Source organism: Dendropsophus ebraccatus, chromosome 3 (genome assembly GCF_027789765.1).
Source record: "Dendropsophus ebraccatus isolate aDenEbr1 chromosome 3, aDenEbr1.pat, whole genome shotgun sequence".
Lineage (NCBI taxonomy): Eukaryota > Metazoa > Chordata > Amphibia > Anura > Hylidae > Dendropsophus > Dendropsophus ebraccatus.
Window position 1 is genome coordinate 46,435,343 of NC_091456.1, and position 17,393 is coordinate 46,452,735.

Sequence of the window (17,393 nt, forward strand, 5' to 3'; positions counted from 1 at the left end):
GTTATACTAGTTTAATGGAAAAAAAATACTTACCTGTTGCTCATCCTGATCATCTTCAGCTTCATCCTGACATGCAGTCTGCGGGTTTAAAGAAAAATTAATTGTTTATTTATTATGCTGCATTGTCAGGGGTGTAACTAGAAGTGGCTGGGCCCTAAATATTCCCCCACACCCGCGACTGACCACAAACCCATCAAGTGTAGCCATAACCTTTAACATTTAACTGCAAGTGCTTGTTAGGGCCGCTTGCAGCTAAAGGGATATATGCAGCACCCTGAAGGCCCGCTTGGCCATCAGGTGCTGCAAATGATGACGGCTCAGGGGGCCCAGTGTATTGCAGGAGGGAGCCACTGGGCCCCCTGATGTGGTGGGCCCCATAGCAGTCGCTATAGCTGCTATGATGGTAGTTACACCCCTGTGCATTGTTTGGTTACAGGTACTGAAGCCACAAACCTTGCTCTGTAGCACTGCTTTGATGACATCACAGATTTTTCCAAGCTGCTCAGGTCCTCTCACACAAGGTTCTTTTACATATTTTAGTACACCGTTTAAAGACTCTAGAATGGTCATCACCACCTCCCGTTCCTTATCCTGCATTGCACCCTGCAGATAGGCAGGGATGACAATTCCCAAAAGATGATGCAGAGCTGCTGGAACATATGGAGCAGAGGTGCATGATATATAAATATATGTACAAACTTTTTGTACATTAATATTAAATCAAATCTTAATGTAAACCTCACCTTCGACATTGGGATCATTAGGGTTCTTTTCACACACAGTGTGCATTGAGCGCACAAATTTTCCCACAGCTTCATATGCCGATTTCCGGACGCTGATGTGTGGTGACTGAGACAGAGGAAATATTTTTCTTAAACAGAATTTAAGATTTAGGGGCCATTCCCTTGTACACAAAATATTTTCCATGTACAGACAGTATTCCATGGACCGAACCACAGAGCTGGCATCAGCATTCATTATGATGCTGGTAACTCAGAAACTGAACAGCATCAGTACAGTATTGCAAAGATTTAGAAAGTTTCATATCTCCTGACATCATAATGAATTTTGATGCTGGGAGCTCTGAGGTCCAGTCACCAGAATACTGTCCCTGCGCTGACCATATTTTGCAGATGTAAGAATGGCCCTTAAAGTGTAACTGTCATTTCAGGGTCATTTTTTTTAAAACATTAAATATCAATAGTACAAGCGATTTTAAGAAACTCTGTAATAGGTTTTATAAACCAAAAAAGAGTTTCCTTCTGTACTGAAAAAGCAATCTCCCAGCCTCCCCCCTCACATCAGAAGCAGCAGGATTTCTGTGTCCATTATGTGGCTATGGAGAGGGGAGGGGCTGTTAGGAGTGACTGAGCACGGAGCAGTCTTAGAGTACTATTACATGGAACGATAATCGGCCGAATCCGCCCGATTCGGCCGATTATCGTTCCGTGTACTAAAGACAACGATTAGCCGATGATCGTTGTCATCGGCTGATCGTTGATATAACTTCAGACCTATAATCGTCGGGCGCCGACCGTGCACCGCTACGTGTAATAGCGGTGCGCGTCCGACGCTGACTATTAGCAAAGAAGAATACATACCTAATCCATGGTCCAGGGTTCCTCTTCCTCAGAGCTTCTTATTGGGTCCCGTGCGCTCCGGCTTCTCAGCGGCCTGTGTCAGCTGACAAGCCCCTCGGCCAATCACAGGCCGGAACCGCCGCAGCCAGTGATTGGCCGAGCGGCCTGTCAGCAGAGACAAGCCGCTGTGAAGCTGAAGTGCGCAGACCCGGGGAGAAGTTAAGAAGAAGAGGAACCCTGGACCATGGATTAGGTATGTATACAGTTTAAACAAAGGCTGCAAGGACATCGGTAATGATGTCCCTGCAGCCCTTGTTTAACGATTATCGGGCCATGTAATAGGCCAAGTAAACGAGCAACGATCTAGCAGATCGCTGCTCGTTTACAGGTATTATCGGGCCTCCATCGGCCCGTGTAATACCACCCTTACAAAGCACAACACCCTGCAATCTTCTCTCAATAAGTTCATAGATAAGCACTGACCTTTCTGACCCCAGAATCCTGCGGTTTAGGTGCCCAGAGAGTCTACAAACAGCTGACCTTCATGTCACCTCTTCCTGCTCCCTCATCTCCCTCGGCCCCTCCCCCCTCCATAAGGATAGAATGGAGATAGAAGAACCCGTCTTCACTGGCTTCTCTGTAATGAAGACGTGTTTGCCTGATAATGCACAGATAAGAAGTCAGGGGAGGAGGCTGGGAAATTGCTTCTTGAGTACAGAAGGAGGCTTTTTTGGCTGATAAAAACTATTACAGAGTTTCTTAAAATCGCTCATACTACTGATTTCTGCAATAAAAAAAAATATGACAGTTACGCTTTAAGAATCAGAAATAAAGCCAGAAGAGCAAGGCACTGCAATGCACTGGGCCTAGTGATGAGCGAATCTACAGTAGGAACAAGGCGAATCACTTTGTTGCTATCTGTATTCTCTTTATCGGGCTGCAGGGCTTTAAAGTCTGCTCCTCCACGGAAGCTGGAAAAAAGATGGATCCAGTCCTGGGAAACTGGGAGAAGTTTCCCAGGACTGGCTCCATCTTTTCCCAGCACCTGGGGAGGAGCAGCAGGAAGCGGGGAGCAGCCTTCAAAGCCCCACAGACTGACGAGCAGAATACAGATAGGAACGAAGAAATTTGCTTTGTTCCTACTGTAAATTCGCTCATTACTAATTGGGACTGCTTACAAGTAATGTAGAAACTACCACCCATATCCCGGCACATAAGAACTGACTCTAATAAGACTAGCACTTAGATTAGTACAAAAAAGATAAATAAATGCTTAGCATCTTGCTGCTTCAAACACCACAAACACCATATTTTTTATATATCAGTACTAGCGGATTCTTACCTCAATATGCTTAAATACTTCCTGGAAGCATGAGTCAAGATAAGGGAAAAATGAAGAGCTGAAGGAAAATTGAAAGCAAAATATGAAAAAAAAATCGTAAAGAAATTGTATTTTGTGAGAGGCAAACCAATACAAAAGGAGTAAAAGAAAAAAAGTATAATGAATAGTAAGAGGATAGAAGGATGAATAAGCAAAGAAGGGAGATGAATGGAATAGGGATAAAATCAAGAAAATGAAGGTAAACCAGATTTAGTGGGCAAGTGGGCAAACGTAAAAGTAAAATGGGGAGGAGAAGAGAAACATTTGTATTACTACATAATAGTTTTTAAAATGATTTTCTGAGGGTTGGGAGACAGAAAAGGGTATGGATCAGCAGGCAGAAGGCAGGAGAGGTTGCTGGAAAAGAACAGGTATTGAAGGGACATTACAGGGACCTTACCTGGCATGTAAGGCTATCACCCCTAGAGACGAACATGCCTCTTCTTTCTCATCAACAAAAGCATTCTCTACAATAAACCTGCAGACACACAATTATTATATTAATGTACCTTATGCTAAAATTACATGATACAAAAAATTATCATGTGCTACGCTACAGCTTATAGGCATTATAATATACGGCATCAAGCCCTACAGTTTATAGGGGAAAATAAGGAACCGTTTGCTACAATTTACATTCATTATAATATAATAAGACATTATGCCCTATAGTTTGTAGCTGGGATGGGGAATTAGACAGCTTTTGCAATGGAGGACCAGAGTATCAGAGCCTGGGAAAGGCAAGGCAGGCAAGTAGGTCTATAAGAGACCGAGAAAGGGAGAAAATAAATAAAAGCCTGCCCCGAGAGGAGGAGGATCCGAACGTATCTGAACCTTTTGCTTATGAGGGTGGGTTCACATTATGGAGAGGTTTCAGCGGATTTAGTCACTTGTAGCCGCTCTATGGGCAGGTGAATTCCGCCATCCACCGAAAGAAATTACTTGTCAGTTCTTTCAGCAGAAGGCAGAATCCGCCCGGCCATAGAATGGTGTCTATGACATGGGCGCAAGTGGATACGAGCTGGAACTTCTTAGCGCCGATTTCATAGTGTCAACCCACCCTAAGTTAGCAAAACGATGGGGGTCTCCTGAGACTCCACCGACAGAGGAAAGGCATAATAAAATTTCACTGCACGAGCCCTCAGAGATAAGCTGCCACCAGAGTTGTGCCTAACCGTTGTCTGAACAGTTATTAAAGATGTATGGCAACCTTTAGTTGTCAGCAGCCTATACCCTGTGGCCCCCAATTAGATGCCTGAGAAAGGTCATTGTACATATTTAGAAAATAGGATTTGTGTTGGACAGTTTCACTACATGTAATCACCCTAAAACTGTCTTTGAAAAACTTGTGTCAATGCCAGAATAACCCTTTAAAGGGGTAGTCCACCCAAAAAAAAATTTCTTTCAAATCAACTGGTGCCATAAAGTGCCAGAGATTTGTAATTCACTTCTATTAAAAAATCTTAAGTCTTCCAGTACTTATCAGCTGCTGTTTGTCCAGCAGGAAGTGGTGTTTTCTTTCCAGTCTGACACAGTGCTCTCTGCTGCCACCTCTGTCCATGTCAGGAACTGTCCAGAGCAGTAGCAAATCCCCATAGAAAACCTCTCCTGCTCTCTAGACTGTAAATAATACAACTTCCTGTTGGGCATACAACAGCTGATAAGTACTGGAAGGCTTGAGATTTTTTAATAGAAGTAAATTACAAATCTCTGGCACTTCATGGCAGCAGTTGATTTGAAAGAAATTTTTTTGGGGTGGACTACCCCTTTAAGGGGAATTTGTCAGCTCTATGTCAGACAGCAGTAACATGGACCATAGGAAACAACAGTCTGGACATTAGTTTTCTCTACAGAACAGGAAGTGTCAACTTATTAGGCTTCGTAGACAAAGTAAAAACTGCAGAGTAAAAAACACAGATCGTAAACTAGAAAATTAGAAAAACATCTTCATTCTTTTATATTAATGTAAATTCTGTAGATATGTTGGATAATATCTACCAACAACACTAGAGCTAGAAAAAGATCATTGCTTCAAACAAGTAAATTTAGTGTACCCTTCAATGTCTGGATCATCCTCCTCTTCTTCATGAATGGCAACATCTTCTTCATCTGCTTCATCATCAAACAACATGAAGGAGCGATTCTCATTATACTGAATCTTTTAGTTTAAATGAAAAAAAAAAAATATTTCAAGAGATCAACATTCAGATTTCATATGACAATGGCATATGCACTTTTCTTTATAAAAAAAAAAAAAAAAAACTGAAATTTCTCACTGTACATCAGTCTGTAAATCCAGTTTTCTGTAATTGATCAGAAATTCCCCTAGGCTGGGTTCACACAAAATTTTTGCAATCCATTTTTACAAAAAACAGATAAACAAAATGCATGCATTTGTGTGCATCTGTTTATTGATCTGTTTTTCCATTGATTTGCATTATAAAAAAGACAGAACAAAATGTATCCATTTTTTTTACATACACAAAAATGCGGCCAACCGCATTTTTGTGTACTTAAAGAGGACCTGTCACCCTCCCGGGACGGAGATATCCTGATCAGAAGCCGGCGCGCCCTGTGGAGATAGGTCCAGCGTCCATAGAGAATGAATGGAGCCGGACTCATCTCTGCAGCACGTGCACGGCTCCATTCATTCTCTATGGACGCCGGACTTATCTCCACAGTGCGCACGCCGGCTTCTGCCCAGGATATCTCCGTGCCGGGACCGGCTCCGTGAGCGGGACTAAGCTAGATGAGGTCAGTATAAGGGGATCTAGCTGGGGGTCGGGAGCCTTTAAAAAAAACAGGTCTCCTTTAAAAAAAAAAAAAATTCATTTTGATCTTTTTTACACTGAAAGTCAATGGAAAAACGGATCAAAAAACGGATGCACTCAAATGCATCCATTTTTTCAGCCGTTTTTAGCAAAAACGGATAAAAAAAGCTGTTTGCAAAAACGTAGTGTTAACCCAGCCTTAGTCACTAAAAACCTTTTAATGCTAGATGCTGAAAGTGTCCAGAAGTACAGGCGAATCTGAAACATATGCTGTGAACATGTCCTACATTACAAAAAAAATCTGGGGGAAAGTGTCTCAACTCTTATTTTTAGGCCATGTTCACATTGTAAGAACATCGGCTGTTGTCTATTGCAAAAATACAGCTGGCTGGCTTTTTCAGCCAGATATCAAGGTATGTTACATACGCAGCTTCTCCAGCTGCTCTGTCACTGCCTAGCTGATCGACTGCCTGCTCAGCCAGTCAGTGACTAGGATGGTGTCTCGCTCCAGTCACTGATTGGCTAAACAGGCAATCGATCAGCCGGGTATGTGACACTGCAGCTGAATTTAAAAAAAAAAACAGGAGCAGCACTACAGGCATGAGGATGGGTAAGTATACTTTGTTTATTATGTTCATGCACCCCCTGCCTTTCTGCCTGTTTTTTATTTAACAGGATTTCTCCTTTAAAAGACTAAGTGATATGTGCCACACCTGCCATGCTCCCAATTACAGGGTGCAGCATCGAATTCTAAAGGCTTCTGTGGCTGCCATGTAGACTCTAATACAGTCTGCCCCAAGCTGATAGATTGAAAATAGTATTGCATTGATGTGTGTACACAGTCAAATGATTGTTTATGAAGGTCTGTTTCCCTATATTTAAAAAAAATATATACACATACATATATACATACTCTAAATAAAAATTAGACATGTATTTAAATATAAAACATTCATTATTGATCCCACATGGTACATAGCATTAACAAAAAAAAAATAAACACCATAAATACTGATTTCTGGGCAAATACCATGAAGAAAAAAAAGTGATAAAGTCACATCTATGGAAATAAAAGTTAACGATAAAAATTACAGCTCATGGCGCAAATATTTAGTCCACACACTGCTCCGTAGACAAAAAGTTCTTCGGTTTAGAATGGAGCAACTCAAAGCATTTATATATATATATATATATATATATATTTTTTACGTTAAAATTATTTAAAAGTAGTACAACATAACAATGATAATTGGGAATCAATGTAACCATAAAAACCTTTTTTTTTTTACAAATATTATTTATACTTTTACGGTAGCTTTACACGTACCGGATTCGCAGCGGATTTCACGCTGTGAGTTTGCAGCGAAATCCGCTGTGAATACTGGTAGTGTGAAGTTCAATGGGGTTACATAACCTGGCCCATTTCACCCCCCGCAGCCCACAGCATAAATTACCTGCTCGGCACCACGGCTGCATGTGAGGCTCCCGGCTCCTGTCGGTCCCGCTCAGCCAATCAGTGCTGACGTGCACTGATTGTCTAATGGGGACCAAGGGGAGCCAGGAGCCTCACACAGCCACGGCCCCAAGCAGGTAATGTATGCTGCGGGCGGCATACTCTTAGCAGAAAAAAAATTCTGCTGCGGGTATGTAACACCCATTGAACTTCACACTACCAAGATTCGTAGCACATTTGGCTGCAAACTCGCAGCATGAAATCCGCTGCGAATGCTACCTTTGGAGTATATTTTGAGGTTATATTACAAAGTATACTTTGTACCGTGAAAAAAATAAAGTTCTAATATGGCTCTGTAGATGAAAAAATAATAGAGTTGAAAAAACAAAAAAAGCAAAAATGGAAATGTTTTGGGTCACTAAGGGGTGCTGCAAGCTTGCTTGATAAGGTTGTAATGTGGCAACTATTCACCTGCAGAATTTATTGAGAGTGAAGCCATGGGGTGGGGGGCTATGTTGTTCTCTGTTTTCTGAAATTGGTCTAATTCTAAATCATACAAAAATGCTACGTTTTCTAAACTCACCACTATTCCTTCCCTTGACTTTAAAGATAGTAGCATCATAGTTGTCATTTTTTCCAGATGATGTGAAATATTATCTTCCATTACTCCGGAAAGAGCAGCAAACAGACTATACCTGTAGCAATATAGATTGTTGCAAATGTTATATATTATATATAATGTATATATTATTACAATACTGACAGATGATATGGAACGATCCGTAATTATGGGCGATGTGCTATGGAACGGACTGTCAGTACAGTAGCATGAAGACTGAAACTGTTTTGGTATCCCGGCATCTTCATGAATGATGATGCTGGGAGCTCTAAAGTCTGTTCCGTGCACAGTCCATAATTACAGATAATGTGCTATGGAACAGAGTTTAGAGCTCCTGGCATAATCATTCATTATAATGCCAGGAGCTCGAAACCATTTATATCTTCGTGCTACTGTACTGACAGTCTGTTCTGTAGCACATCGTCCATAGTGGGAATACGGTCTCAGGCTAAATAAATGTATCCTCTTAAGTGAAATTGGTTTATATGGCATTAATGAACAATGCACGTAACATTAATTTAACTTATATGACCAAATGATATGTTCTTGGGTGCATTTTCAAACATTTGGTTGCCATCTGGAGTCCTGAAACGTGTTCTAACTTACGCGCAGCTTCTCATATTTGGGTCATCAATTCTGTCACACAAGTTAAGGCCTAGGAAGCAGCAGTCTTCTGCCAATGGTAGGAAGCTATCTTTACCTAGAGTGTAGACCAGAACCCCAAGGGTTTCTGGCAATTACAAATAAATAAAGAAATAAGGAAAGAACAACAAAAAATGTTTATAAAGTAACAGATAAGGGTAGGCAAGTAATGTTTTTAGTCAATCGAGAAATGTCAGCCTTTCTACCTACCTAAGCACTGGATCTGAACAGGTCTTCCTTCTTCTGACGTCTGCATCAAATGAACTTTTAATACTTCCATTATGGAAGGGAAATAAGGACAGAGCAATTGCTCCGCTCCATTGGCTGTTAAAAACAAAAGCGTAAAGATGTAAAGTAAGGGTTCAAACACAAAGTAAACAATGACATAGTCTATCCCAGTCTCCCTTTCCCAAAAAAAGTTTACATACTCACCAATGGCACCTAGCGCGCTCACCGAGAGCTCCTTCAACCGGACATTATCTGAGCTGCCCAGAGTTGTCAAAATTCGCTCCATCAAAGTAGGGAGGTATGGCTCAATCTTCCCACCTGCAGTACACCATTGCATGCTCTGTATTAGAATCACTGTTAGCGTGACAATTTCTAACAGAATATATATATATATATATATATATATATATATATATATATATATATATTTATATTTATGATTTATCCTATGTGGTGCCTCTATATAAAAAAATATCTTCACCTAACACTACATAACAGGATACACAACAATGTCTTTCATCTCCACATTTGTATTCAGGTGATATTGCAGCATGGAAGCTTGCTTTATTGAGGGGATTTTCTAATGAGACACATTTGAAGTGAATAAAAGGGGGGGGGGGGGATTTCCTTTTAACTTTTCTTATTTTTCCATTGATGAACCTGTATGAGGTCTAGTTTTCTGGGAGATTTTTTTTTATTTTTTTACAGAATGTACCATGCAGAATAGGTATATTTAAATAGCATTGGACCTTTATGGTTGTGGTGATACTGGTGATATACTGGGTTCACACACAGCATATTTCAGGCAGTATTTGGTCCTCATGTCAGGTCCTCATAGCAACCAAAACCAGGAGTGGATTGAAAGCACAGAAAGGCTATATTCACACAATGTTGAAATTGAGTGGATGGCCGTCATTTAATGGCAAATATTCGCTGTTATTTTAAAACAACGGCTGTTACATTGAAATAATGGCCGTTATTTACTGTTATATGGCGGCCATCCACTCAGTTTCAACATTGTGTGAACAGATCCTTTCTGTGTTTTCAATCCACTCCTGGTTGAGGTTGCAATATGAGGACCACAATACTGACTGAAATATACGTAGTGTGAACCCAGCCCCATCGAGTTCTTATAGTATTAAACTGGTTCTTAGGAAATATCCAAGTATGTAGAACGACAAGTGCCAAAGAGCATGTTAAATCCAATTCTCACACAACAAAAGGGACACACTGCCATATCCAAGCATATATTACAATAAGTCAAAAACAGCTCTATCAGTATTAAAAATATCAGTATTAAAGGGGTACTCCACCGTGGGGGCTATTTTTAGCTCTGGCCGGGGAGGAGGTGGCTGAAAGAAAAGACGTTCACTCACCTCCCCAGTTCCAGCGGCGGCTCCCGCATCGCGGCGCTCCGGTGCCTGGCCGCTTCCGGGTGTGTGACGCGGGTTCGAGACGTGACGTCTCAGGTCCGCTCAGCCACTCAGTGAAGGAGGCGGGATCTTGACTGGCATGTGCCATGACCATGGTGATCACCTTCATTTGCCAGACCAAAGGAGGCATTGAGAGGGTTGACCATAACAGAATATGGAGTTCTGATACTCACTACGGGAATGACTATCTGAATGTGTCAGAATCTCATAATAAAGAAGAAAAAGGTGGTGTTGTAGTTATGGGATGGAACAATCAGAACTGTTCATCCTGGGGGACCACAAAGCTTGAAACCTTGCCAAGAGCTTTTCATGTTCAAGTGTTTCAAGTGGAATAAATGTTTGTTCTATCACTTCAGAGGATTTCGACAAAGTCTCAAGCGGTTAGGAAAATCATTGTCAGACTGTATGACCCTAAGAAAAGGTAAAACCTCATGAGTAGTGGAGGGCCCAATGGCCTGGAGGAAGTATCTTCTGGCCAAACCATCTCCAGCATCTAAGACTAACATGGTCTTACTGATGTCTACGGCCTCTTATACACATTAGTAATTTTTATAGATCAATGCGGGGCCAGAGAACTCAAGGGTATGCGGTCCGTGATTGTGGGCAGCCTTCAGAGTGTTATCTGTGTGCTGCCTACATACAAGGACCTTGCATTATGGTGGCAAAAAAGAATGTGTGGATGAGGCCTTAGTCCGATTCAGGATCACGGATCGAAGACCACCAATAGCCACTGCCCTGTCAAAACAAGGCGGCAATGGAGCAAACCCCAGGGTAGAAGGAGTCACACCTGCCACTTTCAAGTGGTCTGCTGCAAAGTAGGCCCTGGAGGACACTGATCAGTTAGATGACCCAGGATGCCCATTATGGTTTATAAAAAAGTCAGCCACTGCTGTGTGTAGGCCTACTTAGGGGCACTTCACAGCATTTTTGGAATTAGTTATGGATTTATTAGATTAGCTCTGAATTTTAGAATTAGCCATACACATGACACAAGTAAAGGAGGAGGGATAGCCAATGAAACTAGGCAGAATGTCCAGGCCTAGATTCTGACAGGTCAAGTAGCTTATACAACTTGTTGCATAACTTTTTTGAAAATGTTATTGAAACTAGAAGGCATGGCTATGAACTATAGCTGTTTTACTGCTGTCCCTGCATAGTCCCAGCCCACAGAACTAGTCAAATGTAGAGAAAAGAAATTACAGCCTTAACTCTTACCAAGATTCTCTACAAAGTTTTCAAGAGCATAGTAAGCTTTGGTGAGGTGAGCTGTATGAGATGGATCCACACGAGACAAATACTCCAAGAGCAAAGGAAGCACAGTATCTGAATAACCACTGATGTCCGGCTGAGAAAGACAGAGGCAAGAGGTTATTACAAAGGGGGGGGGACTGATAAAAATAAAGCAACCTTAAAGGGAAACGGTCACCTCTATGGACATAAAACCACAGGCATACTCACAAAGAAAACTGCTCATCCTTTTATTATAATAACTTTGTTCTGGCTGTCTATTAAGTCTATTATTGGTCATAAAGATCAATACAGTACCTATTTACTGCTTGGATCAACGATCTCTGCACTCGATCTCTGCACTTTAAAAAAAAAAAGGTTAAAAAAATCTTTCTAAATCACCTGTAAATGTTCAGAAAACTGTCCTAATGCATAAAGTGCTGCATTCCTGACCACGTGATTTTCATCTGTAATCGCCTGACAAACCAGCTGTAGCATAGACTGAAGATGCCTGCAAGATACAGACAAAAAAGGGATTGAATCGGAATGCTGCTAAAAACATAAATGTATAGATTAACTATTACATATAAACTGCCATGTTGAGCAGTAAACCGAGATTAAAATAACAAAAAAATATATATATGAAATAAACTAAGACACTGCGGACAACCAGTAAGGATACGTTGACACATCTGCTATTTCTGCCTGTAATTACGGACAGAATAAAGACCCATTCATTTGTATGGCCACGTACACTCTGGGGACCTAAAGATTTAATTGACATAAGAGACGGAAACTTTCTCTGGGCTTATGCAAAACAAGGAAGCCTAACAATGATTGCTGTGGCTAACCGCATCTGTTTTTAAATGGCAATATTTAAAAGTAGAGGCGTTATTTCATGAAGAAAACCTCTGTTAGAAGTTGCAGCTAGTGGCTGTGAACTGCAGGCTGTACTCAGATTGGCTACTATTTAAATTAGCAAGTCCAGACCACCCTCACAGAATGGTCTTACAGTCTGGCACATGGAGGAGAACGTAATCAATAATTTTATAAAAATAATTTATTAGATTAGACAAAGGAGAACTTGTCTGGTATACATACTTATTTCGGATGTGATCTGCACAGCCCTCACTTAATACTGCAAGGCACATAAGACCAGCTTTGCGTTCATAGGGATTTGAACTAAGAAGACACGGTTCCATGAGTGGAGACTTAAAAAGAAAATTGGCAGAAAAAAAAATGCACATTAGAGTCCAGAATATCTGATGTTCCAATAAAATTATTACTGTTAAACACTCAATTAAACTTCTGTATGTGAGAATGTAATGATTATATATATGATGATACGATGTGATATGCCCAATTACTATATTAGGACAAAAGCATACATTTATTGAGGGAGCCTGTACAAATAAGAGGAAGCTCTAGTACCCTGTTGGGCACCTTTAGCCTGGATACAAGATAAGATACAGTTTGGCATGGAGGCATACAGGTCTTTCATGGCATCCTGCAAAAGAGGAGCCCGTGGAGCTTCATTGAAGAGTCTCAAAACACAGGACTAGCCAGATATCCCTCCGGGGAGGACCCAGCCAGGGGGCAGCTCCTGTTAGGAAACCACCATATTAAGTGGCCCTATAAGTCAATGTAATGACAAGGGATAAGGGTGGTTTCCTAACAGGAGCTGCCCCCTGGCTGGGTCCTTCCCGGAGGGATATCCGGCTAGTCCTGTGTTTTGAGACTCTTCAATGAAGCTCCACGGGCTCTTCTTTTGCATATTCATGTTTCCCAGGGGGCAATGCACCTAGGACTTCACTGCATTGAGCACTTTCACTAGCAGCAGGCAGTGTTGTTGTTTGGCTGGTCTCCCTGAGTTCAGCAATCTGTTTCTCTTATGGCATCCTGCGGCACATTTGCCCATAGATGTTGTTGCTGAGGCTGTAGATCCTGAACACTCACAGGTTGCCAAAGCTGCTACCAACGCTGGTCTCATAAAATGCTTGATTTGTGATAAATCCGGCGACTGGTCAGGCCAACGAAGTGATATCGCTGCAGTATATGTTAGCATCCCTTTATTAACAGGATGCCGATGTATAACTAACTTACATAAATATAAATGACCTCTTTGAATTGAAAAGGAGGAGTTTTTACTCACCGTAAACTCTCTTTCTCGTAGTCTTCATTGGGGGACACAGACACCGTGGGTATAGGCTGCTGCCACTAGGAGGCTGACACTAAGAAAAAACAAAACAAGTCGGCCCCTCCCAGCAGGCTATACCCGCCCACTGGCACTGAGCTAATTCAGTAGTGAAAAAAGCAGTAGGAGGAGCCGAAACAACCATAAAGAAAAAACAGTCCACACTCAAAATCTGAAAAAAACACCGGCCAACAGGCAACCTTAATCAGACAACAGAGGGTGGGTGCTGTGTCCCCCAATGAAGACTACGAGAAAGAGAGTTTACGGTGAGTAAAAACTCCTCCTTTCTCGTGCGTCTTATTGGGGGACACAGACACCGTGGGACGTCCAAAAGCAGTCCCTTGGGTGGGAAGAGACAGAGTGGAGCTAAGAAGAGGAAGAAGCCACTGCTGCCTGCAAGACCAAGCGGCCCAGACTCGCATCGGCCGATGCAAACGTGTCCACACGGTAAAACCTAGAAAAAGTGTGCAGCGAGGACCACGTGGCGGCCTTACAGAGTTGAAGAGCTGAGGCCCCATGCCGAATGGCCCAGGAAGCCCCAACCGAACGAGTCGAGTGAGCTGCAATCCGGAATGGGGGCGACTTACCCTTACTCCGGTAAGCCTGCGCGATGGCGGAGCGGACCCAGCGAGCCAGGGTCGCCTTAGACGCTGCTGACCCCTTTCGAGGACCCTCAGGGATGACAAAGAGTGAGTCCGAGTGTCGAAGAGACTTTGTCCTGGAGAGATAGATGCGCAGGGCGCGAACCACATCCAGCTTGTGGAGCGCGCGCTCCCTTGGATGAGAGGGGGCCGGGCAGAAAGAGGGAAGAACAATATCTTCGTTGAGGTGGAAAGGCGAAACCACCTTGGGCTGAAAAGAAGCCACGGGCCTAAGTACCGCCTTGTCCTGGTGCAACACCAGCAGGGGAGGACGGCAAGAAAGGGCTGCCAATTCCGAAATCCTCCGGACAGACGTAACCGCCACCAGGAAAGCCACCTTAAAGGACAAGATGGCCAAAGGCACTTCCTGGAGGGGCTCAAACGGAGGAGACTGCATAGCATCCAGGACGAGATTCAGATCCCACGGGGGAACTGGGTGCCGATAAGGAGGTGCAATGCGCGCCACTCCTTGGAGAAAAGTCCTGACTTGAGGAACTGACGCCAATGGTCTCTGGAAAAAAACTGAAAGGGCAGACACCTGGCCCTTAAGAGAGCTCAGAGCTAAGCCTGCGTCCAGACCTGCCTGGAGGAAGGCCAGGAGTTGCGCCAGAGAAAAGGGAAGTGGAGGCGCAGAACAGGCCTCACAGTGACGGAGGAAGGCCTTCCAACAACGATAATAAATCCTTGCCGATGAAGGCTTCCGGGCCCTGATCATGGTTCTAATGACCGCATCAGAGAAACCGCGTGATTTCAGAATCCAGGTTTCAACAGCCACGCCGTCAAACGTAGCGTGGCTAAACGCGGGTGGCAGAGCGGACCTTGAGTGAGAAGATCCGGTCGGTCTGGTAGACGCCAGGGGACGTCGGCGGCGAGGTTCACGAGATCCGTGTACCAGGCGCGCCGTGGCCAGTCCGGGGCCACGAGGATTACCGGAAGTCCTTCCGACTTTATCTTTCTCACCACCCGCGGCAGAAGCGGGAGAGGAGGAAAGATGTAAGGGAGGCTGAACCGACGCCAGGGAATCACCAAGGCGTCCGAGGCCAGAGCCAGCGGGTCCCTCGTCCGGCAGACGAACTTCGGCAGTCTGTGGTTGAAGCGAGACGCCATCAGATCCACATCCGGTGTCCCCCACCTGCGACAGATCTGGGAGAACACCTCGGGATGCAGGGTCCATTCCCCTGGATCCACCCGTGCACGACTCAGATAGTCGGCCATCCAGTTGTCCACACCCGGAATGTGAACAGCGGACAAGGCAAGCACGGTTTCCTCCGCCCAGGAGAGGATCAGCGCCACTTCCATCATGGCGGCCTTGCTGCGGGTCCCGCCCTGATGATTCACATAAGCCACTGCAGTGGCGTTGTCTGTCTGCACCCGAACGGGGAGACCGTGGAGCTGTGTCTGCCAGTGCAGAAGGGAGAGACGGATCGCCCGCAGCTCGAGGATGTTGATGGGGAGGCAAGCTTCCTTGGCCGACCAGGTTCCCTGAACCGTCAGATCGTTCCAAACTCCTCCCCAGCCCCGCAGGCTGGCATCGGTGGTCACAATCTGCCAATGAACGGGGAGGAAGGAGCGACCCAGAGAGAGGCTCGGAGACCGCAACCACCACTGAAGGTCTTGGCGTAGGCGAGCCGGTAGTTTCACCCTCCGATCTAGAGAGGGGAGTGACCTGTCCCACCGTGACAGCAGGAAGAGCTGCAGGGGGCGGGAATGAAACTGGGCAAAAGGGATCGCCTCCATAGACGCCACCATCTTCCCCAGAACCCTCATACAGGAGCGTATGGACACAGGGCGGTGGCTGCAAAGAGCTCTGATATTGGCCTGCAGGGACTGCAACTTGTCCTCTGGAAGGAAAACGCGGGCCTGTACTGAATCCAAACGCATCCCCAGAAAAACGATGGACTGGGCAGGGACCAGGGAGGACTTGGGACGGTTGAGCAGCCAACCGAAGCGAGAGAGCGTATCCAGAGTGATATGGAGGCTCTCTAAATTCTGGTCCCTGGATGGAGCTTTGACGAGTATGTCGTCCAAGTAAGGGGTTACTGAGACACCTCGAGCCCGAAGGAGAGCCATGACAGCCGCCATGGTTTTCGTGAAAACCCGCGGCGCCGAAGCCAGGCCGAACGGGAGAGCCACGAACTGATAATGCTCTTCCCCTACTGCAAAACGCAGGAAACGTTGGTGAGGAGGATAAATCGGCACGTGAAGATACGCGTCCTGAATATCCACCGAAGAAAGGAACTCGCCTGGCTCCAGAGATGCGATCACAGAACGCAGGGACTCCATCCGGAAGTGAGATAGTCGGACGTAACGATTCAGACGCTTGAGATCTAGAATCGGACGTACCGAACCGTCCTTCTTCGGAACCACGAATAGGTTCGAATAGAACCCGCGGAACCGTTGAAGAGGAGGGACGCGAACAATCACTCCCTTCGAGAGGAGTGAAGGGATGGCCTGGAAAAAACCGGCCGCCAGGGCAGGGGACCTGGGGGGACGAGAAAGGAAAAAACGATCGCGGGGAACGGAAACGAACTCGATCTTGTAACCCTGTGAGATCAGTTCTCGCACCCAGGCATCCTGAACGTGAGCAAGCCAGACCTCCTGGAACAACAGGAGGCGGCCGCCCACCTGAGGAGATCCGGGTGGGGAAAAACCTTCAGGAGGAGGAGGGCTTGGAGGTGCCAGGCTTAAAGGGGGGACGGGAGGCGGCAGATCGCGCCTGCCAGGAAGAACGGTTTTTGGAGAACCCGGACCTCTTGTTCTGGGGGGCCGCAGCCTTCCCGGAGCGAGTCGGCGGGAGCGACCGAAAGGAACGAAAGGAGCCTGGTTTGCGACGGGAATCCTGACGCTTGGGGCGCTGCTGTGGAAGATTGGTACTCTTCCCCCCTGTGGCATCAGAAATTATGTCATCCAGGCGTTTCCCAAAGAGACGAGAGCCCGCAAAAGGGAGGCTGGTGAGAGACCGCTTGGAAGCGTTGTCAGCCCGCCACTCACGAAGCCACAAGGACCGGCGAATAGCAACAATATTGGCCGACGCAAAAGCCGAACAAGCTGCAGCGTCCAGGGAAGCCGAGCAGAGGTACTGAGCTGCGTCTTGAATCTGTTGGGCGAGGTCGGTCAAGTCCTCGGCCGATACGCCAGAAGTAATGCCGTCCCTCAGTTGCTTAGCCCACACTGAAATGGACTTGGACACCCAAGTGGAGGCAAGAGTGGGAAGGAGAGATGAG

At 45.0% G+C, this 17,393-nt stretch overlaps 2 protein-coding genes across 3 annotated transcripts in view; both read right to left on the reverse strand.

Annotated features, from left to right (window-relative positions):
- The window catches only part of IPO4 (importin 4), a 67,411-nt gene that overhangs the window by 24,417 nt on the left and 25,601 nt on the right, over positions 1–17,393 (reverse strand). The window contains exons 12-24 of one of the 2 annotated variants that reach the window (XM_069961663.1): positions 12,436–12,545; positions 11,737–11,845; positions 11,323–11,452; positions 8,879–8,992; positions 8,657–8,770; positions 8,411–8,534; positions 7,769–7,880; positions 5,016–5,119; positions 3,362–3,439; positions 2,923–2,980; positions 744–849; positions 454–647; positions 34–78 (exon numbers count right to left, since the gene is read on the reverse strand). In XM_069961663.1, coding sequence (XP_069817764.1) covers positions 34–78; positions 454–647; positions 744–849; positions 2,923–2,980; positions 3,362–3,439; positions 5,016–5,119; positions 7,769–7,880; positions 8,411–8,534; positions 8,657–8,770; positions 8,879–8,992; positions 11,323–11,452; positions 11,737–11,845; positions 12,436–12,545 — 1,398 coding nt within the window. Of the gene's footprint in view, positions 1–33; positions 79–453; positions 651–743; positions 850–2,922; positions 2,981–3,361; positions 3,440–5,015; positions 5,120–7,768; positions 7,881–8,410; positions 8,535–8,656; positions 8,771–8,878; positions 8,993–11,322; positions 11,453–11,736; positions 11,846–12,435; positions 12,546–17,393 lie in introns of both variants that reach the window. The other variant, XM_069961662.1, reaches the window with a different exon arrangement.
- LOC138787550 (uncharacterized) lies at positions 13,656–16,742 on the reverse strand. The gene is made up of 3 exons (XM_069964898.1): positions 16,735–16,742; positions 15,419–16,651; positions 13,656–15,347 (listed from the first exon to the last, which is right to left on the reverse strand). Exons 1-3 carry the CDS (start codon positions 16,740–16,742, stop codon positions 13,895–13,897), a joined length of 2,694 nt encoding a protein of 897 aa, XP_069820999.1. The 3' UTR covers positions 13,656–13,894.